This window comes from Corvus moneduloides, chromosome 4, assembly GCF_009650955.1.
Source record: "Corvus moneduloides isolate bCorMon1 chromosome 4, bCorMon1.pri, whole genome shotgun sequence".
NCBI classification, from domain to species: domain Eukaryota; kingdom Metazoa; phylum Chordata; class Aves; order Passeriformes; family Corvidae; genus Corvus; species Corvus moneduloides.
Genome location: NC_045479.1, coordinates 27939609 through 27966541, shown reverse-complemented (window position 1 = coordinate 27966541; position 26933 = coordinate 27939609). Strand labels below are relative to the sequence as shown.

At 40.8% G+C, this 26933-nt stretch overlaps 1 protein-coding gene across 8 annotated transcripts in view; it reads right to left on the bottom strand.

The window, feature by feature from the left end:
• ANKS1B (ankyrin repeat and sterile alpha motif domain containing 1B) overlaps positions 1-26933 on the bottom strand; it is a 416591-nt gene that overhangs the window by 257442 nt on the left and 132216 nt on the right. For all 8 annotated transcript variants that reach the window (XM_032107198.1, XM_032107196.1, XM_032107200.1 and 5 more), the window contains exon 11: positions 12000-12136. In XM_032107198.1, coding sequence (XP_031963089.1) covers positions 12000-12136 — 137 coding nt within the window. The remainder of the gene's footprint in view (positions 1-11999; positions 12137-26933) is intronic.

The following is a 26933-nucleotide window of genomic DNA, read 5'->3' as shown; positions in this document are numbered from 1 at the left end:
AATCCAGCATCTAAGCCTTTATAGCTAACTAAGAAACTTGAGGAATTAGAGGAATCTTTTATACTTTTTCTGTGTCCTGTAAAATGTTATGCTGTTGAAGTACACTAATTGTTCATTAATATATACTATGACAGATTCAGTAAACCGGTTTGTGTTGAGTGCATCTCTCTGCCTTTATCTCTCTAAACTACGATTTGCACAAAAAAACCAAACCAAAACAAAACAGTAGAAGTGAATCAATTTTTTTTTCTACAGTTAGGATTAAATTCCATTCCAGATTTGAACAACTAAATTTCCAGCATAGCTATTTATATCTACCCTAGTTATTTAAGCTCCCATAGCAGCCAGTTGAGGTCTAGTCAATAAAATCAAGATCCAGTCAATACCATCAAAAGTTTAGAGAACAATTCACCTCACCCCAGTCCCATTGGTACTAATTCCCTTGCCTTAGTGCAGGTATCTACCATCACTGCAGATTCCTTAGGGCATCCCACCTGGCCTCCAGCTGCCATTCCGAAGAGTGCAGGTCTCCCCTATATATGCCCTGTACAATTCTTGACAGCCTCCATGTGCATTTCAGAGACATCGCTATAGCACCTCAAATGACATCAGATTCCTACTTTTAGGTAACTGCATTGAATCCTGCATCTGTCCTAAGCATGACAGGAGATTTGGTATATAAATCAGACAGAGATTCTTATATACAGAAATGAACGCAGAGGTGTTTCAGTCCCAGATTTAATCCCACCTCTAGCTCACACCTAGACACACTCTAGAAATCTTTCCTTAGAATCTGATGTCAAATTCCAGCCTTACTGGCAGTAACCTTGATTTGTTGATTGCATCCGCCAAAGCCACTGTTTGTCAACACTTACCAAGAACTGTTGAGATAGGTTCTGAAAAATTCTAAGATTATTTACTATATGGAACATCATAACTCAGTCAGGGGTCAAGATTTCATAGTTGTGAAAGACAAACACAAAACTTTGTCCCAAAGAGATAATGCTTCTTTTGTTCTTTGAAGCCAGCTTTGTCATTACATGCCTTTCTTGTATTACTCCAAAGGTCTGGACATGCTTAGATAACCCTTGTGAAATTCTGGCATACTTATGGCTTCACTTCACCCCAATAAGCATGTTACATAGAATGCAGATTTGTCCTTAAGTAGATTTTTATTCATTACATTCACGTGTTTAATCTACTTGTTATGACTTGTTATGACTCTTTAATGACTGATATTTACTTTTAAGGCATTTCTTCACAAATATTATTTCAGTCATAATAATACCAACCTAGAAAACCCTACACTATCCTATAACAGCATACTAAATCAGGCTAATGAATAAATCTTTTCAATGCATAATCAAAAATATATCAGTACAAATCTTTAAAGATGTTGCAATAATATTTAAATAACTTTTAAATCAGATGTATTAAGAAGAATATTTTCTTGTGCAGTCTGTAGTGAACATGTATCAATGGAAGATATCCCTTTGAAACTGCAAAAACAGGAAAGGCATCAAAATACACATATTGAATTGCTTTTCCATTAAAAAGACAAGTAAGGACTTAATGACTCCATTAATGGAATTTGCATGCAAATTCTGTAATGTTACCATGACTGGCACGTAACACTATGAGCACACAAGGGATCATTCAAATATTTCTTACAACATTTAGCAGAGGCAGCAGGGCAAAACTCCTTTCTCAGTTTAACACCAAAATATTTCCTCAGCTTTAAAGCATACTCTGCAATACAAGCTTCTGACTTCACCCTCTTTTATCTTTGGGATTTGTGTACATAGCACAATCATAGCCTTAAAAAAATTAATTCTCACAACACTCTGTACTATGACAGAGCTAGTTGCCTCATTTTACAGATGCTGAACAAGTGCATAGAGCTTTCCCAAGGGACAGATGTGTGGTTTGTTAAAACACTGAGAACCAATGAGCCTAAAGAAATTCTGCATTTGGCAAAACCTGCCAAATTCCAGACGCCCTACATAATGTAAAAACTGGTTTCAGTTGCAAGACATCACGCAGAAAATCTATGATAGAATAGAGAACTGCACCCACTTTCTCAAATTCTAGTTAGCACATAAAATACAGACTTATCAAAGAAAGCAAGAGGCTGCAGCCCCTTCCCCCAGGCTCATGTCACATATATAACACTGTGTGAGTGCACTTATGTGGCCACACAAATCCCTCATTTTGATACCTGCCCAGATGGTTCCATTCTTTCAATTCTCTGATCAACTCACTCCTTCTTCAGAAATTTTTCTTTCTCCAGCTTCCTTCCTTCTAAAATCTTGCTCTAATTCTATACACTTATTTTCCCTGTCATAAACTCACAGAATGGTTTGATTTGAAAGGGACCTTTAATGGCCATTAGATCCAAACGCCCTGCAATAAGCTGGGACATCTTCAACTAGACCAGGTTGCTCAGAGCCCCATCCAATCTGACCTTGAACACTTCTAGGGATTGGGCATCCACAACTTCTCTGGGCACCTCTCTTTTTCTGTTTTCTCCTATCCATTGTTACACTCCTTCCAAAGCTACTTATGTTACTCTCAAAAAACCTTCACAGTACACAGTTGATGCCAGTTCTATTTGGTATTCCAAAATTTGCTTTTCTGCTTTCTCTGTGGTTTTGTCACCAAGATCTCTCAAACTCCCTAATGGTCCTACCTCTTACAATGACTTTACAGTCACTACATCCCTCTCATTGTCCTTCAATGCATCCAATTTTAACCCCTGTTCTCCCTTTCAAATACAACTTTCACAACGCTTTTATGGTTTCTGTCTTTTGCCTCAACATTCCAGCATACCATCTCTGTTCCTGTCTTTGTCTCCTTTGCTCATGTACACTTATATAAAAGCCCAAAACATTCAAAATTTTATTGGTAAAATACATCCTGTTACAGGACAGGCTTCTTTGTTTTCTTCTGTCTCCAGTTTGACTTGCAGAAATCAGTCCTGATACATTCGCATCAGTCAGTGCTGCTGTCAAGAGTTATTTGATTTATAGGATCTGAGCTAAGGTGATCAAGTAGCCTTGAAATTGCAAAAACTGGAGATTACAATGCATTTGGGTTTGATTCATCTATGTCACCTAGAAGTGCAAGACTACATTGAATTATTACTAGACTACTGAATCAATTATTCTGTCAAGCCTCAAAATACCGTGTTGAACAAGCTCAAGACACATTTTCTTTTTAATATGGTAATATAATTTTCTCTTTTTTCATTTCACAAAACTTTATCTTAAATTATGGCAACAATTAAAAATAAAATATAGGCAGTTTCAGCACCCATTTTGACATTGTTGATTTTACTTGTCAACATTTTAATTTAGTTTAAGAGCAGAAAGCAGAAAATACACAGAGGCTGGTAACTAATACATCCCAAGCAGCCACATCAAGGAGCTTACAGGATCATGAGATTTACCAAAAAAAAAAAAAAAAAAAAAAAAAAGGAAAAAAGATGCTTTCACTCTTTTTTTTTTTTAAGTGTAGGTCCTTTATGATACTAAAAGCATAATGCATTCTAAAACTAAACTAATTTTTAATGACATCATAGAGTCAAAGTCCTAGGAATTTCTGTTTGATTGACTATTAATTTAGAGGAAGACACTGCTTGCATCCTGCATAAGCAGCAAGTGCATACTACTTTACAGTAATCTCATGGTCCCTCAGCATACTTGGATCCTTCCCCTGGCAGTGACATGCTCAGGAATGACACAGACTCAGCTTTTCTGTATAGCCTGTGGTCAGGAAGCTGTGCTGTGTGACTCTGGGTACCAGACACACACAGTGCTTTCTGTTCTCTGCGCACATTATCCTAGCTCTGCCTCAGAAGTCCTCCATTGGAGTACGTAATTAAAGGTCAGAGGGCTGCTGCCCCTTCTGCCTGTGGTCTTATCTCAGATGACAAATCAGACAGGACAGTAAGGGAAAAAACTGATCTTCCCCCAGTTTCTATTTTCCTTGCCTTCTACTTTTATTTCAGTTGCAACCATATTGCAGCTGCGGGTTCTGAGGAGCAGCAATCCTGAATGCCAAAAACTGCAACACCTTTGGAGCAGTTTCCCTCTTTGACAGATGTGACCAGATTTTGAAGATACACAAATATACCTACCCTGGGAAAACACTGCTTGAAATGAGATTCAAATAGCAAGAGATAAATTTGATAAATAAGAGGAATGCCTTACTCCACAGATATAAAAATTTCCTAACTTTCAAAGATTTAAAAAAAGTGTTATTTTTGCTGAAACAGTTGGAGAACGAATGTAAGACCATTTTCTTCAAAAAAGCTCAGCTTCCAGCTGCTAGCAACATCCCATTTTGACCTGTAGATTATGAAAATTGCTTGTATGATATATTATATTTTTATATCATAAATTTTGAGGGGCCAAGGTGATGGCTCTTTTTTTAAGCTGCATGCTACAGACAACATGCACGTGTGAAAATGTGCATTATCAGATGATGATAAAGGCTTACTGAATAACTAAGGTGCTCAAACTCCCCCCCTCCCCATACTACACAGAAACAAAGGAAAATGTTAAGAATCTAATGTAAGAAATCCACCAAGGTACTATAGGTAGGGTTTTAATCTTCCAAATTCTGAGTGTGTTACTGTTTCCAAGCATTATGGGTACTAGGGCAGGGAAACTGGCATGGATTTGTTCACACCCCTACAATTAAACTTCATTAGGTGTCAGAGAAGGGTCTTCAAGGCAGAATTATCTACCAAGAATGGTGCTTGCTCTATGCAAATCACAAATGAGGCCTGAAAGCGGATATGTTTGGAGAAAGAAAATTGTACACTACCAAAATTATATCCAGGACTATGTCCATAATTCAACAGTGTAGATGACAACTTCGTGGAGCTAAAAGCTCATTTTACTAGCATAGATGTGCCTTTCAGTATCTGAACTACCTTTAAAAACAGTATTTCACCTGGTCTGTTACAAGTTCATATAGGAAAAATGTTGTATATTTCTTCATTATTTGTGTTTATATTGAATCAGGAATCACAACCTAGAGAATCTCTCCAGGCGAGTAACCAACTTCAACCAAGAAAGACATGCATGTACAAGTGATATTCTAAAAACTTAGCACTCTTGACAATAGAGTGTTATTGTGCTTTAATTTATACTTATGTTTTAGTATCCTGTTGAACTGTAATTAAATGCATTAACACAAACTGTTTGCTGTTTTCATTAGTACCGTGTACTGGGTAGATGTGTTTATGTTTTCATATCAGCTCTAATTAAAATATCTAAATAGAATTATGTTTTATAGTTACTTGTCAAAGGAGATCTCTTACTATGCATCTCGTTAATAATATTTTGTTTAATGTTGTTATTAAGAGGTCCATTATTAAGAATATCCATTATGCTCTAAGAAATTTTTGTTTTTTTCAAATATTCTCCTCTGGAGCTGTTACATGTCTTCTACCCATAAATGCTGTGGTAAAACGGGTGGGTGTTGGGGGGAGGGGTTGTCGGGGGAGAGGTGTGCATAGGAATCGGTCTGGTGTCCAACCATAGCCTTTTTTTGTGTTTGCTACTCAGTATTCCAGAATAAAATAATTTCATAATGTCGGTCCTATTTTCAGCCATGCATGGATGAATTGCTAACCACATCTTAATGGCATTGACAGTATACCTCTTACTCTGCTTTGCTCCCTTTTTTTCAAGGGCTATTTAGGAGCTTTATTTTTTATTCAACATCATTAGAACGAGAAGACATCAAACTGCGTGCAGTAGATTGGTATAGACATTCTCTGTCCCACAGAGAATAATCTGAAATATATTTACATACCTAGAATCAAGGTCACTGCTGTCAACCACCTTAATATGCTTGCAGCCCTAACAGATACACACAACCTTGGAAACACTCTGACATCCAGTAAAAATCTCCAGACCAGGCACACAAAGTATGAGTACTACAACTACCCATCTGCGGACTGCAGAATAAATCTTTATTCTAGAGGGTTTGGAGAATGCTCAGCACCTTCCAGAACTTCATAAAAGCATGTACACAGGAGTATGGCTTTTACCTTGGTATGATGGGTTTGATCCCCCACAAAATCATAACTCTCAGCAAAGTTTTTTTAAGTTTTATTTGCCTCTTGTGCTAAGTATGGACACAGCACAAAGTGCAGCACCAAAACACAGGAGCAAAAGAAGTGTGCGCCTCAACAGGAAGCACCGTGTGCCTGCACAGTATTTCTTCACTGTGGTTTTCCTGGTTATTCCCTGCCTGGCTGAGCATGTTGTAAGTGGAGCTTACCACATAAAGCAGCTCATAGGAGAAAGAAGGTCCTTGCACTCCAGCTGTCCAGTGATCTCATTCAGAGAGTGGAGAGAATTTATTGCATAACAGTGCTCTCCAGCCCTCCTTTTTATGATAAAATGTAACAAAACAGATTTTGTGTGTGTGTGTGTGTTGCAAAACAAGTTCAGTAGATGCAACACAGAGCTCTCATGGTGTTGTGTACCGGTGCAACAGCCTGCAGCAGGGATTTCACTGAGCTGGCAGAGACAGGAATGTGCCAACTCAAGCCAAATGTGACGAGGCGTGCATTTCATTTGTGAACAACTAAGGGAACCACAGCAGGGTGCCGGCACAGGGGAGGAACCAGGTGGAAATAGTTTCATTGTTTCAGCATAGGGAAGCAATGACACTAATCAACTTGAAAAGCCTGTTTATGTAACCATTAGTTCTGGAAATTTATTTTCTGGAACTGTGATTTTCCAGAGTTTCCTCTAAAACGATTTTTTGTTTGATTGATTGTTTGTGTTCAAAGTAGTTCCTGCACCTATCTGCAAAAAGAATGATACATAATTTCATTGAATGTAAATTATTATCACTTTTTAAGTCAATTAGGGAGGCTCCAGAGCACTCATCTCCTACAGCTGTCCAGGCTGATACAGGGAGTGGCATGTCACGGTCCCTGTCTTTCCCTATGCCTAGATGAACCACATATACACAAGTGACAGGTACACTGTGCATGCAAACACAGTTGTACACCTGGTAGCCCAAACAAGTGGGATAGGTCTGTCAGAGGCAGGATTCTGCTAGAACTTGCAGGAAAAGGAGACAATTTTTTTTGCCCACTAATGTTTAAACTATGAGCTGCTATTACATTGATAGATGTCTTAGCCAGATGAATGAGGAGCCATAGCTTGAATTGCAACTTTGTTTACAGAGGTTAAAAAAAGATAAATGGGAAAAAAAAATGATTCCTGTAAAGACAGCACATCCATATCGAAAAGAAGAAAAAACCCAATATTATGATGAATAGATTATTGCAGATCTTAGCAATAAAACCAGAAAGAATAAGATTAGAAAATTTCATCATGTCAGAAACACTGAAATTCTTTGTTCCTTTGTCCTCCTACCAGAAACCCTCCTTATAGCGTTTAAACAACACTTTTAGGAAATTGGGTTATTCACATAAAATAAGGAAAATACTAATTCATGGTAGATAAAATCAAAGTCACTTTTAAATAACCCATATTTAGACATCAAAAGCTGTACCTACAGTAAGCCATTTGAAACATATCTTTAAAAGACAAGACGACAAAATGCAAACGCTGGACTACATTTAATAAATAAATTTAAAGGTGAGAAGTCAGAATTCAGTTTTATGAGAATTGGCCCAAGACCCTCAAGTAAATAACACTGGCAAAAGAAACAGTCTCATAGGAAAAAAAAGTGCTCTTTCTCCCTCTATGGATATAGTTTATTTGTTCAAATGGAGTTGAACAAATAAATAAGGAGAAGCTTATTAAATTTAGTAGCTAATACAAAAAAACACATGAAGCATCACAAGCAGTTCAATTTTGTTCAGGCTTCATCCAGACTGAGAGCTGCAGGAACTGCTATAGAACAAGCTCAATTTTACTATCACTTTCTAAAATTACAGTCTGATAAGGTAAGTTATATTTTACTCGATGTACTAATGTAACTAAGTTAAAAGTTGAAGAACCTTACCTACTTGCTCTCCTACCACATCTTATTTTGGATCCCATGTGCTGTTAGTATACACAGAGGCACGTCTTTAATTTGAAAGTATATTACTTTCTCAAAGTCTTAATTAACCAGCAATTTATGAGTTAAAACCTTAGGAATTCTCATCTGGACAATCATAAAAAAACGATCAAGCAATTCCAAACCTGAGCTAAATTCTGTTTACTTCTTTTCTGCATATATGCAACTTTTCAAAAAACCTTCTTTTTCAGAGACTGACCATGGGAAAATTTGAAAAGAAGAAATTTATTTGCAAAATACTAGATCACAGGTACAAGCCATAGCTAAGGTGCACAGACAAAAGAGCACACAGACCCTCAAGATACTGTTAAGTATGCCAGCCTCAGGACTGAAGGTAGTAGAGGTGGGTGGCATTGTGGCACTGAGCTTAATACTGCTTCTGAGAGCTGTCTCTCCAGGGTATTGCACTGTGCCAGGGAGATGCACCATCTACATTAAAATGGGCTTCAGCTTTAGCAATAGTACACTGGATTGAACGGTTGAGACACATCCAAAGAGAGTTTAAAATAGAGCCCAGAAAGCAATGGGATCTCATAAGGGATGAGTGGTAGGGTCACAACAAACTGCAGGTTTGTCATCTCAAAATTAATCATAATTAATTGAAGAAAGGACAAGTTTTCAGAAAAGTGAGTGAAAGATTGGGAGAAAATAGAAATTCCCAGCCATGTTTTGGGATATCATGTTTTTTCATAGAAGAGGGGGATAATTAGGGACAGGTAAAGAGACAACTAGAACGAAAAAGACAAAACAAGTTTTGAGTCTCTGAGGAATCCCTTAACTGATCCAGGCCCATCAGGATTCACCCTTTGTGCATGAAATTGTTTCTGCCTTACACATCCCATCTATGGTACTTTCACTCTGTGAGCTGACAGTGCAGTATCACAGCCTCCCTCCTCTTCAGGGACCCCATGAAGCAGCTGTAGCTGATGGGATCCCCCAAAAGATGCACATGGTCTGTGAGGAGAAACCACTGTACTGTGCTAAACCTTGCATTCACACCAACATCTACAAAATCTGTCATGTGCTGAAGCACTGCCATGATGTGAGCTGGCACACGTGCTTAGGAAAGGCCAAAGAAAACAGGAGGCAGAATGACCCCCACCTCTGCCTTCAAACTTCAGGTTTCTCTTTTCCCCCTCTCTGCCACTGCCTGTCCTCACCACACGGGTTGGAGGAAGGAGTCTTTGGTCCTCTCAGCTGCTGGATCACAGAATTAATTAAGCCAGAAAAGACCTCCGAGGTGATTGAGCCCAACCTCCAACTGAACACCACCAGGTAAACCAGCCCGTGGCACTAAGTGCCACATCCAGTCTTTTCTCAAACACCTCCAGGGATGATCACTCCACCAGGAGTGATCCATTCCAATGTCTAATCACTGTTTCTGTGAAGAAATTCCCCCTTATGTCTAGCCTAAACTTCCCCTGATGCAGTTTAAGACTGTGTCCTCTCATCCTGGTTGCACAGAAACAGTGTTTCTCCTCACTGCTGGTAAACCATTATGTGCACAACCCTACAGGAAAGATAAGTAAGCCTGTAAATTAAAATAACTATATGTGTTGAAAGACCAGACTTCCCTGGCAGTTCCATCCAAGCTGCCAAAGCCTGCCTCATGCAAAGCTGGCTGCTGAAGAGTTTCCCATTCTGCCTTTCACTGGTACTTTCCTGTGCTGGATGCACAAGACATGAAAAAGGGAAAGAAGTGACAGCTGTTTTGGAAATCTATATGATCCCTGGTTTAGATCTCTTAGAAATCAATTTATTTTGCTAGAAAAATGCAAAGAGGCCCTGGCAGCCAACAGAAAATTAATTATTGTGCATACATTGTGTAACTATTCATTAGTTTTGCATGAGTGGTGAGAGGTCAGTCAGGAATAGAATCCCATTGTGTTACCCTTCAAAGAGCTTGCCATGTAATTGAATGGAATAAAGGAAGTAAATATGCAGGCAGAATTAACACTAATGGTTAGCAAACAGCACATTGCGAATATCTACAACTTCTTTGTCTAAATTCTTGAGTTGAGGTCTTAGGGGAAGGTGATTAGATAAAAAACAAAAACAAAAGAATACTGAGGGATGTGCATAAAACATTTAGAACAAAGAGAAGCACAATGGGATCTGAATGCTGTAGCACATCCAGCTTCTCGTGTATTAGCACACAGACTTACAACATACATTATGCCTGTCTGCTGTTTTCTGCATAGGGAGCATGCCATGTGTCCGGCCATGTGAGAGACATTTTAACAAACGTGGTAAAGTTCTGACCATATATATCACAGAGCTAGCTTTGTTCTGCAGAACGATGAGAACACTGTGAGTCAGTAAATGGAATGATTTAAATTTGAAAATAGCTTCCCAGAATCTGCTGAATCCATTCAGAGTTAACTAGCAGGAGAACATCACCGTTCAGCGTTCTGGGTCCATCTGTTGGCAATACCATGATGGAAACAGCTTTTTAAATGCTATTTTCAATAAGCTTTCACACAACAGCTTGTTTCAACAATATTTCATTACCTTTCTGTTTGTTTGCCGCCTACTATAAAAAACAGCTTAGAGGGAAGGAGGCATTTCGGTACTACAGACTGATGTAGGGTGGGAGGGACAGAGAGACTACAGAAACAAGCAAAAAGAGGAACAACTATAAAAAGAAAAAAGGAGAAGCTGCTGTTATTTTAAACCCCCTCCAATCTAAATTTAAACCAGCATGTGGAACTTGATCTGCAGTGGTGTCAGAAGGGGATGGTCTGCACTACCCAGTCACTTGAATTACTGTACAGCGACAGTGTCAGCCATAGGAAGCCAGTGGCTCCCAGACAGAAATGGCAAGTGCACCTGGTAATTTCCTTTAATTCTGCAAGACCTTCTGAACTGTGTGCTCCAGTGTGCTCCAACAAGTACCGAAAGGAAGATTCACCTCCAACACTGTAACAGTCACTTGTGTGGTACAAAAACAACCTGGCCTATGCAACTCCTAGGAAAATATCATGTGTTCATCAGCTTGTTTTACTCTTCAAGTAAAACAAATGCCAGTGACTTACTGATGAAACAAAGCTTGCATCTGCTTGCATCAGAGTGGCTCAGTTGCAGGGATCAGCTCAGCAATAAAGAACAGATGGCTGCACTTGAACCCTAAATTAGTAGGAGATGAAGTTCTTTTGGTTCACACTAAAAAAGTTTCACAATTAGTCAGTTCAGCATGTAGTTGTCCCAGGTAGCTTTGGCACACCTAATGTCATGGCTTTTTAAACAAGGAAATAGATCATCCCAAGGTTTCTTCTGACTTATGTTACGCTCTGATCCCATGATTCCAGAATAAACTCCTCTATGCTGATTATCTCTACACTACCGAATCAAGTTCTAACATGTATTGATTTTAAAGTTTTGATTTAAAAGAGCTGCACTCCTTAAAGAATTGTATGGAGCACTCAAGTCTTACACACATTATGCATTCTGTTTCCCAAACAATATTAGATATAGGGATAGTTAGGAAGGATGGAAGTTCATAAGCAATACTATGTGGGAAAGTAAAATAAAAAAGGCATGAAGCATTATAACTTCATGCAAATGGAGATGCAGAAAGAAGAAAGTAAATCTGAAAAAGTAATATGGAAATAATACTGATAGAATCAGAACCTAACCTTGAAAGAAAACCAACAGTATGCAAAAATACAAAATACTGCATAAGGACTTCATTCATCACTAGCGCTGTAAGAAATATATACAGATATCTCTCTGTACATTTGGGCTCATTCATAAAATATTTTATCTTCTTCTGCTACTAAGATTGATTCTTAAGTAGAAAAAGTATTTTGTGTTCTGTTTATGTCTTTGTCCTACTCAAATGCGTAAAGCCATAACATCCTCTTAGAATATGTGCATCATAGCCTGCTATTAAAACGAGAAATACAACAAATAAGAGGATGCTTATGGTGAGCACCTACCTGAGGACGTATGACTTTCACTATGTTTTTAAGTGCAGTGTCTGGTGATGGAGGAGAGCAGTCAGGTGTTGGGCCTGTAGAGCTGTTTCTATGGTTACCAGATCCTGGTGTGGTAATTGCTACCTGAGGTGCATTATCTGTGAATAAAAATAACACCTATGTGAAATTACAAATACTTCATATATTTTAAAATACAAAAGAAATTTGAAAACAGAAGGTTACTCAGGACGCTATTTAAACTTACAAAACCTAATATAATTCAAATATATTTGTTAAGGAATATATTGCATATCTACACTTATTTTTTCAGCCCATACATTTATTCTATGTTAAGGCAAGATACAGCATTTTCTCAATACCTAAACAAAATGATGTGGAAACCAAGCACGACTATTTTACTTTCATTACCTTGAATTACTGACTGTGAATCCAAATATTATCACTATAACAGGGGTGAGTTGAGAGATTTATAATGCAACTTCTAGCTCATCCTGGAAAATCCTAACACATACAACCCAGCTCTACATGTTAAACAAACACATACTAACTTAGAACATGCTAATAGCCATCATTGACAACTTTCCTTAACATTGTGATCAGCATAACTGACCAGCAAGGACTAATTACATGAAAATATGCTCAGTTTCTCAGGTAAAATTTTCATCCTCCATAGAGCTCTGCACTGCAGTAGCTTCCTTTCCAGCAGTACCTCAGCTAGATAACCTACAGCTGGCTTAAAAATACCTGCACACCTGCATGTACATGGGAAACGCCTCTTTGGACGTATTTTGCTCTTACCATTTTATGGCACTCTGAAGGATCATTAAAAATACTTAAAATATCATTCTTACCTTCTCCACAAGTTCTTAATGCTGTTTGATCAATGTAAAGTTAGTGAAAATCAGATCAGAGGATAGACAGGACGATGAAATAGTTTCTCAGCTGTAATAGTAACCAATCACTGGAATGACTTAGCAGAAGGCCAAAAACTCCACATTACTTCATGCCTTTAGAATTGTAAAAGTAATGAAATGCTTTAGTTCAGATTCTGGGGAAAGTGCCATTGCCTGTGCATGGCTGTGGTGGTTATTAGAGTGTCTGTGAGTTTACTGAGCACCTTTGTCTGTGAGTCGCAAAGACGTGCTCCATGCTCCTAAATGTGCTGTTAGACCTGAAGCTCTGCATCTAGACAGTGATGTCTCATGTCTGTGGGCCTCAGCTGACAGACTATAGGGTTCACAGAAGAAAGCAAATTTATTTGTGATTGTGGTGGTTCTCAAATATGTGCTTCCCCTCTGTGCACAAATCCACTCCAGAAAAACCCAAACACCAATAAGCAAGAGCAGCTGGAGAATTTTGGCTGACCAACTTCCACAGGTACACACATAAGCTCCTCCATCTGCACAAGTCACAAATGCCTCTGTGAAAGCCATGACAGAAGCTTCCCTCTCTCAGTCCTACTAACATGAAAGAATTCTTGGAAGTGTAACAGAGATATCAAAGGGAAGGAAATATCCAGTTACATTAACAGAGAAGGTACATTAACATAGGATAGAGGGGAATAGTTTCAGGAATGTAAACCTTATGGCCTTTCCACCTTAGACATACTTTCACAGCATGGGTGACTCTAGGATATACTTCCTGCAGATACACTATGTAACTGGATGAAGTCTTAAAGTTTCTAATCAAATACAGACTGACAAATTATTCTTCTAAAACAAATATCAGGCAGGAATGTTTCAGCAATACTGATACAGCACTTACTGAAAGTATAAACAAAAGTTTAGATGGCAGATTGGCAGACATCCAAAATGGAGCCATCCTGTAGATAACCGACAGAGGGAACCCTCCCCGTCACAGAAACAGAAAAGCACAACTTTTTTTAAAAGTATCTCATTGAAATTGCCAGTCCCTTAGATGTGCCATCTTACCACACAGATGAGTTCTTCCTGAACCATCACAAGTGTGCACACAAAGCTTGGATCTGAAGTGTTTATTTCATAAAGTAATAGATGTGTGTTAATATGATATATCAAAACAAATTTTAAACAGCCTTAGAAAGGAATTGAAAATGAATTCTCACAATAACATAATCGACATGGAAGAATTTTGATAGCATTTTGGAAAGCCTTAAGGCTCTCATATTCTTTCCTGCCTGACCTGGTGTCTAGCTTTAAAACTGTTCACATGCACCATGTAAATGAGTATTCTGTGTTTTGAAAGCCCAGCTCATCAAAGGAGGGATAGGGATTTCACAAGAGGACACACCTCTAAAGCCTTGCGATACTCTAAAAATCTCATAACGAGGAAAGAGGCTGGATATGAGTAACACCTTAACTGCGCTGAAAGTCTCTTTTGCTCCAGACTATGAAATAGCATCTTCTTTCACTCTATGGACAGATAGAAAATCATCAGTGAACCTCCCTTACTGAGGAATCAGAGTTACTCTAAGAGATCCCTGCCCTGTGTTTGGGGAGACACCAAACAAGGGACTATACTACTGTCAAGAAATGTGGGAATACAGGCACCATACAGGAAGGTAAGAAATAAATTCCAGAGTGAGAAATGCTCCACATGAATCCAGCTAAGTGTACTTAGTGCACTTATGTAGTCACTGGTGTGAGAAACAAACAGAATGAGGGTCTCTGACAAACAGCTAAAGCTATAAAGGACATCAACTCCTCCGTACTTCAGCAGACCTTGCCTTTCTGTCACTATTTCCCTGTGAGCCTGTGTGGCTGTGCTTAGCACAACTGCCCTTGAGCTATTCAGCACATGAAACCCTTGCAAGTGCAATCAGGGAGTCTTGCCAATGCAGAAGTATCTCAAGGATGGATCACTCAAAGGACAGATTGTAAGAAATGCAGATTGGTGCCGATGGTACCAAATGCAGTTGTCTGCCCACCAGCTTATTCTGTTTCAAAGCTTTGTCAAAAGTCACCTCAGCTCAGTTTAACCACACTTTAAATACACAGAAGAAGGTAACAGAGGAGTCAAATTATATCAGCAAGATTTTGGTCTTTGCATAGGAAAGACTTCTTGTTGACCATGTTCAATAGTAGTTCACTGAAGGCTAGGTTTTGCCCCTACATGCAGTCCCACTAAGTGGCATTGAACTGACTGGGAGTGACATTCTTGGAAGGAAAACTTATTGGAAGGCATACAAGAGGGGGAACAGGGCTGTTACATGCCCCACTAGACAGCTGAGAAAAAATTCTCCAGCTTCAGTGTGTGAATACAACCATAACCAATTCAGCAACATACACAATATGCAGCTATCTCAGAAAAGAGTAGTTACAGTCTGTCTTTCCAAGAAAAATTAAGTGGCAATACAGAAAAAAGATCATGTTTATAGAGTCTAAAAACAAAACTTTACTTTTTTTTTTTTAATAAACAGCCCAGAAAAAAACATCCAACTGCTCAGTATTTCATGCTGTTCCTTCTTTCTCAAGGGGCTAAGTGTCTGAAATGTAATGGCTTCTTGTAAACAATTTCTTTATTGTGGACAGCTGTTTATTTTCACAGTAGGATGTTCCCATTAGGCAACCAATAATGATTTACTACCTGGGTCTGCTCCATCAGAGAGAGAACAACACCATCAAATTAGTTCCTGCAACCAATTTAGAGAACCTGTCGGTTTACAAATACAGTACTTACAGTTTCATTAAGAGTATCTTTGAATATATTTTATTTGGAATTAAATTATATAATAATAATGTTTCCATTTTCTCTGGTGACAAAACTAAAGCAAATTTTTTTCCTCTTCAGTTAACTATGATGACAACACTGCAAGTTTCAGAAAAACATTTCATGGCAACTAGAACTTGGAAACTTAAGAACCTACCAAATTTACCTAGGAAAGATTAGGTCTCATGCTGAATTTCTCATGGGGCCAACAGGGAAGTATTTAGAGCTGTCATTCTCTTCTAGTTCCTGGCTCACATTGCAATAATCTAGATGTTTCTGTGTGTCTTGGGGTGACCTTATGATGTGTATCCCATATCGCTGCCTATGCCCAGAAATTAATTATTGGCCTTTCTATGCCTCTGAACTGAGCCTGAGAGGGGGAAGAAAAAACTGAGCAAAACTTTCTCAAAGCAGTTTGAAACTTGTTCAAGGTCACATAAAGATAGCAGGTTTTTTTTTCCAGCTGGGGCAGGGGGGGAGCGAGGAAGCACCCGGCTGGCAGTTTTTTTTTCCAGTCAGCTTTTGGCCAGTTTTGTTCCAGTTCCTTGTTCTCTGGAGAGAGGCTGAGAGCTGAACTTTTCCTTCTCTGGAATTTCGGATTTTCTCCCTTTTCTACTGGACTGCCTGATTGCTGTAACATCAGAGCACATCGGGAGGACTTTCCACCGGGCACAGAGGGCCTGGCCCTGGGCCAAGCCCCAGCTCCGAGGAGACCAAAGGGAGGACTCGAACACTTTCCCAGGTTTTTCCTCTACAGCGAAAGATTTTACCATTTAACATTATTTTCCTTTCCCGTGTGCTTGTTAAATAAATAGTTTTATCTTCTTCACTTTCCTTCGAGGAAAATTTATTTTTTTTTCCCGAACCTGGTGGGGGGAGGGGTGGTTGTGCCTTCTCTCAGAGTATATATACATTTCTAAATTTGGCCAAACCGGAACAAATTTAGTGGCGCCCAACTGTGTGGCTCGAAGGAAAGTGAAAAACTTGTGCTAATTACATTTTGGGTTGAATTTACTTATTCTGTGTTGGAGTAAAGTAGTCACCATGCTGGTTGAGTTCATAATGTCTCTCTGGCTCGATGTACTCATGTCTTTCTGGTCCTTAGGCTTCATTGAGGTACTGGTGCTTTTTTGGTCCCTAGGGTTGTTTGCCTATCCACAACTTGCTCCAATCTTGTCCTTGATATGTAAATTTTACAGAGAAGGGAGACGAATCAGGATTTCTATTTTGCTGTGCTCAGTGATAATGATTTATAAGAAGTTGATAGAGGTACAGGCAGCTGTTCGACGTGTGTATGATAAGTGGTTTCTCCGTCCTAACCCCAGTCCTAGCTTCAGTAGCCTGTTTTGGGAATTTATTAGTAATTGCACCCAGATTGTTAGAGGAGGAGGAGATGGGGTTTCCCTTCCCTTTAAATTTGATAGGTTATCTTTTGAGAATGTTCAGTATCCCCTGGATGTTAAAGAGACCACCCTCCTGGTATTTAATCTGGTAATCTTCCTCTATATGATTCACAGCTTCTCTAGAATAAGAGCTCAGATTTCCAGGGTGACTGCTGAGACACCTGACCCAGAGGTGGAAAATCCTGAGTGGTGTGGGGAATGGGAGGACATCGGCCAAACCCTAAAGAAATTCTCTGACCCGATAGTTTGGGATTTCCCATCTGAACAAATTCAGAAACCAGCTGAGGTGGGAAAATATCTGAAAGAGAGATACAATGACAATTCTAATGAGAACAAGCTCCTTGCAATATGTTGGGCTTTGGCATATGCCTATCGCACACTGCAGCAGCAAGTAAAGGTAGAGAGGCAGGAAGATCAATCAGCAAAGCCTGCAGACACCCCAGTCACTCAGGCTGCAGATAAACCAGAGAGCCAGCCCAAAACAGATGGAGAGTCTAAGCCACTGACAGTGGCTCCTGTCACGAGGAAAAAGCACACAACCAAAACTGATCGCCCAGTGAAAGATGATGATGATGCAGGGGAAGGAACCTCAAAAGATGCAGGGGAAGGAACCTCAAAACCACCAGCGGACTCAGGCACAGAAACCATTACTGAGTCCATGTCCATAAAGGACCTTCACAGCCTAAGAAAGGATTACACCCGACGGTCCGATGAATCCATAATAAGTTGGATGGTCCGTATTTGGGATGCGGCAGGTGATGATGTGATGCTGGACGGTGCTGAAGCGAGGCATTTGGGATCCCTGTCACAAGATCCAGTGATCGACCAAGAGATGAAAAGGGAGGCTAACTCTACCAGTCTCTGGAGACGAGTTTTGACAGGCGTGATGGAAAGATATATGTGTGGAGATGATCTCTACATGCAGCAAACCCCGTGGAAGACCATAGAACAAGGGATCCAACGCCTGAGAGAACTAGGGGTGGTGGAGGTTGTCTTCACACATGACCCAGGATTGAGGAGTCCAGACCGGGCCAGAGTTATTCCATACATGTGGCGAAAACTCATACAGCTTGGGCCACCAGAATACGCTTCTGCTTTAGCAATAATGAAACCAGACTACGGTGCAAATGAGACTGTGAAAGATATGGCAGTGAAGCTCCGAGCATATGCAGACTCTGTGCATGGCCCAACACATGCAAGAATTGCAGCTGTGGAAACACGTATGCAGAAAATGGAAGATAAGATAGAAAAGAATCTCCAGGAGATTAAAGAGTGCCTTCTCCGCGGACGTTCCCCAGAGAGAAGGTACATCCCACGAAGTGAGCTGTGGAATTTCCTGTGTGACAGTGGGGAAAACATGAGGAAGTGGGGTGGACAACCCACTTCTGCTCTGGCAGCACGAGTGAGTGAATTGAAGGAGCGCAAGTCTCAGAAAGGAGGATCTACCAAAAAGGAAGTAGCTCCAGTTGCCTGTAGCCAAATTGCCGGAAATGATGGAAAAGACGACGGCATGTCCAATTCCCATGAAGGAACCTCTAAGATACAGGCCCAGGGAAAGAAGGATAACCAGGCATAGAGGGGCCCTGCCTCTAGCCAGGTAGAGGTCAGGGAAAACCGTGTTTTTTGGACTGTGTGGATTCGTTGGCCTGGTACATCAGAACCACAAAAATATGATGCCTTGGTTGACACTGGTGCGCAGTGTACAATAATTCCATCGCAGCATGTGGGGGTAGAATCTGTTTCTATCTCTGGTGTAACAGGTGGATCACAAAATTTGACCTTGGTGGAAGCTGAGGTGAGCCTGACTGGAAATGAGTGGAAGAGACATCTCATTGTGACTGGCCCAGAGGCCCCGTGCATTTTGGGCATAGACTTTCTCCGGAACGGGTATTTTAGAGACCCAAAGGGACTCAGGTGGGCTTTTGGAATAGCTGCTGTGGAGGCAGAGGGCATTAAGCAATTGAATGCTTTGCCTGGGCTATCAGAGAACCCGTCTGCAGTCGGCCTTCTGAAGGTGGAAGAACAAAGAGTACCAATTGCTACCTCGACAGTGCATCGCCGACAGTACCGGACAACTCGAGATGCTGTGATTCCCATCCACAAGATGATCCGTGAGCTGGAGACCCAAGGGGTGGTCAGCAAGACCCACTCACCCTTCAACAGCCCCATCTGGCCTGTGCGCAAATCGGAAGGAGAATGGAGATTGACTGTGGACTATCGTGCCCTGAATGAAGTGACTCCACCGCTGAGCGCTGCTGTGCCGGACATGTTGGAGCTCCAGTATGAGCTGGAGTCCAAAGCAGCGAAGTGGTACGCCACTATTGACATTGCCAATGCATTTTTCTCCATTCCTCTGGCAGCAGAGTGCAGGCCTCAGTTTGCCTTCACCTGGAGGGGCGTGCAGTACACCTGGAACCGACTGCCCCAGGGGTGGAAGCACAGTCCCACCATCTGTCATGGACTGATCCAGACTGCACTAGAAAAGGGTGAGGCTCCAGAACATTTGCAGTACATTGATGACATCATTGTGTGGGGGAACACTGCAACAGAAGTGTTTGAGAAAGGAGAGAAAGTTATCCGGATTCTCCTGGAAGCTGGTTTCGCCATTAAGAAGAGCAAAGTCAAGGGACCTGCCCGAGAGATCCAGTTCCTGGGAGTGAAATGGCAAGATGGACGGCGTCAGATTCCCACTGAGGTCATCAATAAGATCACAGTAATGTCTCCACCAACCAACAAGAAGGAAACACAAGCTTTCCTAGGCGCTATAGGTTTCTGGAGGATGCACATTCCCGAGTACAGCCAGATTGTGAGTCCTCTTTACCTGGTTACCCGCAAGAAGAACGATTTCCATTGGGGCCCTGAACAGCAACAAGCTTTTGCCCAAATCAAGCAGGAAATCGCTCATGCGGTAGCCCTTGGCCCAGTCAGGACAGGACCAGAAGTGAAGAACGTGCTCTATTCTGCAGCCGGAAGCCATGGCCTGTCCTGGAGCCTCTGGCAGAAGGTGCCTGGTGAGACTCGAGGTCGACCACTGGGATTCTGGAGCCGAAGCTACAGAGGGTCTGAGGCCAACTACACCCCAACAGAAAAGGAGATCTTGGCAGCCTATGAAGGAATCCAAGCCGTCTCAGAGGTAATTGGCACTGAGGCACAACTCCTCCTGGCACCACGACTACCGGTGCTGGGGTGGATGTTCAAAGCAGAGGTTCCCTCTACCCACCATGCCACCAATGCCACATGGAGCAAATGGATTGCTCTCATCACACAGCGCGCCCGAATCGGAAAACTGAATCGCCCTGGGATTTTGGAAATAATTACCAACTGGCCTGAAGGTGAAAACTTTGGTCTTGCTGATGAAGAACAAGTGACACGCGCTGAAGAAGCTCCACCGTACAACCAACTGCCATCAGAAGACACACGCTACGCTCTTTTCACCGATGGTTCTTGTCGCATCGTAGGGATGAAACGAAAGTGGAAAGCAGCCGTATGGAGCCCCACACGACGGGTTGCAGAAGCTACTGAAGGAGAAGGTGGATCAAGCCAACTCGCTGAACTCAAAGCTGTTCAACTAGCCCTGGACATTGCTGAAAGGGAGAAGTGGCCAAAGCTCTACCTCTACACTGATTCATGGATGGTAGCCAATGCTCTGTGGGGATGGTTAGAAAAGTGGGAAAAAGCTAATTGGCAGCGTAGGGGAAAACCAATCTGGGCTGCTGCAGAGTGGAAAAACATCGCTGCCCGAGTAAGAAAGCTGGTTGTGAGAGTCCGCCATGTAGATGCTCACGTCCCCAAGAGTAGGGCTAATGAGGAGCACCAAAACAACAAGCAGGTAGATCAGGCTGCAAAGATAGAAGTGTCACAGGTAGACTTGGACTGGAAACACAAGGGAGAGTTGTTCCTAGCTCGATGGGCCCATGATGCCTCAGGTCATCAGGGCAGAGATGCCACCTATAAGTGGGCACGAGACCGAGGGGTGGATCTAACCATGGACAGTATCTCCCAGGTTATCCATGACTGTGAGACATGCGCTGCGATCAAGCAGGCCAAGCGGGTGAAGCCTCTGTGGTATGGCGGGCGATGGTCCAAATACAAGTATGGAGAGGCCTGGCAGATTGATTACATCACACTGCCTCAAACCCGCCAAGGCAAGCGCTATGTGCTCACAATGGTAGAAGCCACCACTGGATGGCTGGAGACCTACCCTGTGCCTCACGCTACTGCCCGGAACACCACCCTGGGCCTTGAAAAGCAAGTCCTTTGGAGGCATGGCACCCCTGAGAGAATCGAGTCTGACAATGGGACTCATTTTAAGAATAGCCTTATTAATACCTGGGCTAGAGAACATGGCATAGAGTGGGTGTACCACATCCCTTACCATGCACCAGCTGCAGGCAAAGTGGAACGGTGCAATGGATTGTTGAAAACCACTTTGAAGGCACTGGGTGGGGGAACTTTCAAAAATTGGGAACAGAATCTAGCAAAGGCCACCTGGTTAGTTAACACCCGAGGTTCTACCAATAGAGCTGGTCCAGCCCAATCTGAATCCCTGCATACAACAGATGGAGATAAGGTCCCAGTAGTGCATGTCAGAGGTCTGTTAGGAAAGACTGTGTGGATAAATTCTGCCCCGAGTACAGACAAACCCATCCGTGGGGTTGTCTTTGCTCAGGGACCTGGTTGCACATGGTGGGTAATGCAGAAAGATGGCACAACACGTTGTGTACCACAGGGAGATCTGATTGTTATGTGAAAACCACCTGTAGTGTGAAATGCCAGTATACCCCTGCTTGCTGATTGTCACTGTTACTGTTTGTACATAGCTATATATATATATTTACATATGTATTAATGTGTGTGGAGAATTAGAATATCTTAGTTTGGGCATTGAGCCAACAATATGGGATAAGGGGTGGAATGTCTTGGGGTGACCTTATGATGTGTATCCCATATCGCTGCCTATGCCCAGAAATTAATTATTGGCCTTTCTATGCCTCTGAACTGAGCCTGAGAGGGGGAAGAAAAAACTGAGCAAAACTTTCTCAAAGCAGTTTGAAACTTGTTCAAGGTCACATAAAGATAGCAGGTTTTTTTTTTCCAGCTGGGGCAGGGGGGGAGCGAGGAAGCACCCGGCTGGCAGTTTTTTTTTCCAGTCAGCTTTTGGCCAGTTTTGTTCCAGTTCCTTGTTCTCTGGAGAGAGGCTGAGAGCTGAACTTTTCCTTCTCTGGAATTTCGGATTTTCTCCCTTTTCTACTGGACTGCCTGATTGCTGTAACATCAGAGCACATCGGGAGGACTTTCCACCGGGCACAGAGGGCCTGGCCCTGGGCCAAGCCCCAGCTCCGAGGAGACCAAAGGGAGGACTCGAACACTTTCCCAGGTTTTTCCTCTACAGCGAAAGATTTTACCATTTAACATTATTTTCCTTTCCCGTGTGCTTGTTAAATAAATAGTTTTATCTTCTTCACTTTCCTTCGAGGAAAATTTATTTTTTTTTCCCGAACCTGGTGGGGGGAGGGGTGGTTGTGCCTTCTCTCAGAGTATATATACATTTCTAAATTTGGCCAAACCGGAACACTGTGCAAATCAGATAAAATCAGGCTCCAGGAATCATCTAGCAGCTAAAAACTAATGAACTGCAGCATGTTCTAACAATATTCCTTCCTTCCTCCCTCCTGTCCCAAGGTCTACGTAATTGGAGCTTATTCTGATTTTTGCAAATGCTTACTGAGGACTTGACATTCTCCATTTTCTTCATTTCAGGGCAAAGGAAATAGAATAGAACAAAAAAAAATATATGAATGTGGTCTTCTTTTAGTATATTGTAAGAGCAAACTACGGTGTTATTCTAGGGCTGTCTTCTAAGATGTCAGACAAAAACATAAATATCTTAACTGTTTAACTGAGATGACTAAAAAAGTCATGCCCAGGGAATTCTGCCTTTTCCTGTGCTGTGTGCCACCAGTAGTCAGTTTCACAAGTCTTTTTTCTTAGGGAACACTGCACAGAGAAAAATGCCCTCATGGATAATAATAGACCGCAACACCAGAGTTCAACAAGTGCTTCATCGACATTTTCATCCCACTCTCTATGTACTGTGAGGACAAACTGCTCACTGAAACTTTTCTAAGAGATATTTTTTTCTCATAATGTACTCAAAGAAAAGGCACTAAATGGATATAATGCCACAATATTAACTATCAGGCAATACCAAGGACACCAACCAGAACACTTACTACAGCCCAGCAAGCAAAATATCAAAAGCCAGACACAGCCCATGTTCCAGAAATACAGTTATAATTAGATTTCACCTCAGAAATAAAGTTTTAAAATGGAAAACACAGTTAATCTAGTTTTCCACTTTCACTGCAGAAACATGCTAGCATCCTTATCAAAATTTACAGTTATGTGTGTATTAGCTGTTACATCAGTTATTTCTACAACTTAGTGTAATGGCAATGGATCAGCAGATCAAAAAAAGTTCATCTGCATGACACTCCATTTAGAATATATGTGGGTTTGAACTTTTAGCACTATATAGCAACTTATTTATTCTACCAGACACCCCCACCATACACACTCCTCACAACTTCCAGCTTCCAGAAGGACCCTATGTTTTTGGTGCCCACCTAAAATGAAGCTTCAGATCCGGAAGGAATCTGGTTTATGTGCTCCAAAGCTGTCCTGTGACTGAAGCAATAAATAGTAACTGCAAATGATGATTTATTTCATATTCACATCCAGTGCTCTGAGCCAAAATGCAAATGTATACTCCTCCTATTTTATTTCCATATTCCAACTATTTGTGGAGTCACTTAAATACTATTCTCAGATTCACAATTTGCTATAAAAATGGAAGAAATGTGTATTTAACGTTAGAGGTATGGACCACTAATAACCTAGAACTAGATTATACACTACACACCTAATGCTGTATTTAAATACATATACTAAATTCCAAAGCATCTGTAAAGATAATACTAGGCATGAACAAAATACTTAAAGCACAAAGCCTACTCATTATGACCTTGTAGAGATTTATACTATAAACTCAGGGCCTGGATAGATTTGTACACTGCAAATCTGGGAGAAGAAAAAGACAGGGGTGGAAAATGAATGTGCATGAACACAAAAATATATAACGATACACCTGCACACATGAATGGACCACAAATCCAAAGGCATCCTATTATTGGTAATAACTTCCTCAGGCTCTGTTCAGTGTAGAATATTTCATGCTATGCTTCAAACTACTTGAAGTTAGGTCAAAATCCTGCATCTGTTTTGGGCACGCCAGCATCAGGATAATGCAAAAATGTGGATAAACGTCCAGACAGCTCAGTGCCGTCTGGGCTCAAAATGCTTTTTAGTGTGGTAACAAGACAGACCTGAGTTTGATCAATTATAGCAGACTCAATTTGCTAGACTATTAGAAAACTCTTATCTAGTCTGGCAATTTCTATGTTTTTGGATCTGCCTTTAGAAAAAAATGTTGGAGTGCCTTCGTCTGTACATGTTTTATGTCCTCTTAACATCCAATATGCCACATGAAGGCAAAAAGCTCTGAAAAGGACACGGCAGAAATCAGGTCTTGGGCAGAAATCAGTCATAATCACAATAGAAATCTTGGAAGAGTACAAACGGAGATATTATGGAAATCGTACTATTTGTGGAGGATCAGTCCACAGTGACTGAACTTACATACATCTCCTTGCAGAGAACAGAGCCACCAGAATGGCTAGTTTAACTGACGGTTTAAGAAATTAACACATTAAGGTAGGTCCCATCATGTGTGGTACCATTAGGAGCAGATTTTAATGCTCTTCAACAATGGGGAAATGGTCATCTAGTCCTTTTAAAATATTCATAGCTGGAATGAAAAAGGAATTGCCACTTCTAATCACACTGGAGTGATAGATAAAACAGTAATTTCTGATTCCTGTGATAATCAAAGATACAGAAGCTTTATCAGGAATACGCTGATACCTTAATGCTGAGGAGACAAAGAAACTTGCCCTGATTATGCTTCAGGGAACCTTTGAGCTTGATCTGCAAGCAAGAGACACAGGCCCACATGAAGAGTCATCTAAATCTGATTCTCCATGGTAAAGAGAATTTGGGCCCAGTGATGCCATGAATCTTGTAGAGGGCTCATTAACAGCCCTTTCTAAGGCAAAGCAAGGAGAGTCAACCCATTATTCTAAAACAAACCCACAGACTTCAGTAAAAGTATGTGAGTTTGTATGAGGACAGCACTTGGGCTCAGTCTGTTCATTATGAATAAATCTTGGCTGCTGGATTCCAGCAACAGCAAATTTACAAGGTAGGAACCGAAGCCGTCAAGTAGGAAAGAACTAACATAGACCAAAAACTGAGCAGAGTAGGTCACAAAATAGCAGGCATCACACAGATTTGATTCAGAGATACCATGTGTAAGACTTCTTGGATAGCATGTGTGATAAAAATGTGGTGTCCCCTGTAAGTGGCTGACCTGTTACAAAGATTAACAGCAATGGCATACAGTAAATTAAGCAGTTCATACAGAAATCCAGAAAACAATTTAGAAAATCTCCTATTTTGTCAGGCAGATTAAAAAAAAATCATGTTACAGAGTAGCCTCAAAAAGGGCTAAGTAATTTCCCATAGCATAGGATTCAGCTTTAAAATTGTTTTAACTTGACTAAATCCCCACGGCAAACCTTCTCTCCTACATGACTATTCAATATGGCATAAATCTGCAAACTACAGATAAGGACAATCATGTATTTCAGGATTTCAAGGAACAAACATTACCAGAGACATTTCAAAAGAACAGATGGAATAGTGAATAACAGAATCAGTAGGTAGCTACACTGGATGCAAAGGGAGAACAGTTGGACTCAACTGTTTGAATTTGCTCTTTTGAATTTGCTTGGTTCCCACACACTTAAACCTGAATAACCATTGTTCTGGGTAGAATTGTAAATATATATCTGCAACTGTCTTGTTGAAAGCACTTGAAGCTATAACTGGCCCAATCCTGGATGCGGCAGCTATCTCAGGATTGTATTTGGAATTAATTACCAGTGAAGTGCATTCCAGTGGCAGCAGGGGGTCTGTTTAGTTGTTTCTGCATCATCCAAGAGAGTTGGGTAAGACTATTATCAAGTTTTTATTTCCTCTAATCACCCACCTGCACAAATAGACTTTGGAACTGCTTCAAGCTTGCATAACCCTTGTAATACCAGGCAACTGTCTGGAAAAACATCTCTCATTAAGTACTAATGAGAGATGATGGGTGATTTCCACCATTTCCTGAGTAACCTTTTGAGACTCCCTCTGCAAGCTACTGATGTCTAATTGAGCATTCAAAAACAATATTGCACAGTTGCCATCTTTTTGCCATCTACCCTTTTTTTGTGTAATGGCTTTTTTGTTGGCTTTTCCATATTTAAAAGGTGTGTAGTGAAATGATTGCACTTGTCTATGACAGATTTCTGTATTTGCATTGTCTCAGCATATAGGCATCATATTTCTGGAAGTTCAGTGAAAAGCATATAGTTACAGCCACCAAAATATTTTTGGTTATTTTATCCATTAACTAAAAACTGGAATGCCTAATAGTCTTGTAAAAAAAAAAAAATACCCCAGAAAAGAATGGTATATATTGGGGATGTCTGTGCTTATTTTTAAATATAACTTATCAGTGAGAGGTCACTGAATGTGATCATATGCACGCCTTAGTATTTCATAAGGCTTCTCCTATAATCCAAAGAAAATAACCAAGCTGTGCTGTGCAGAAAAAATATTCTACTATTAGAAAGGCAACAGATGATTACTGAATTAGGCTACATTGTCAAATTATTTC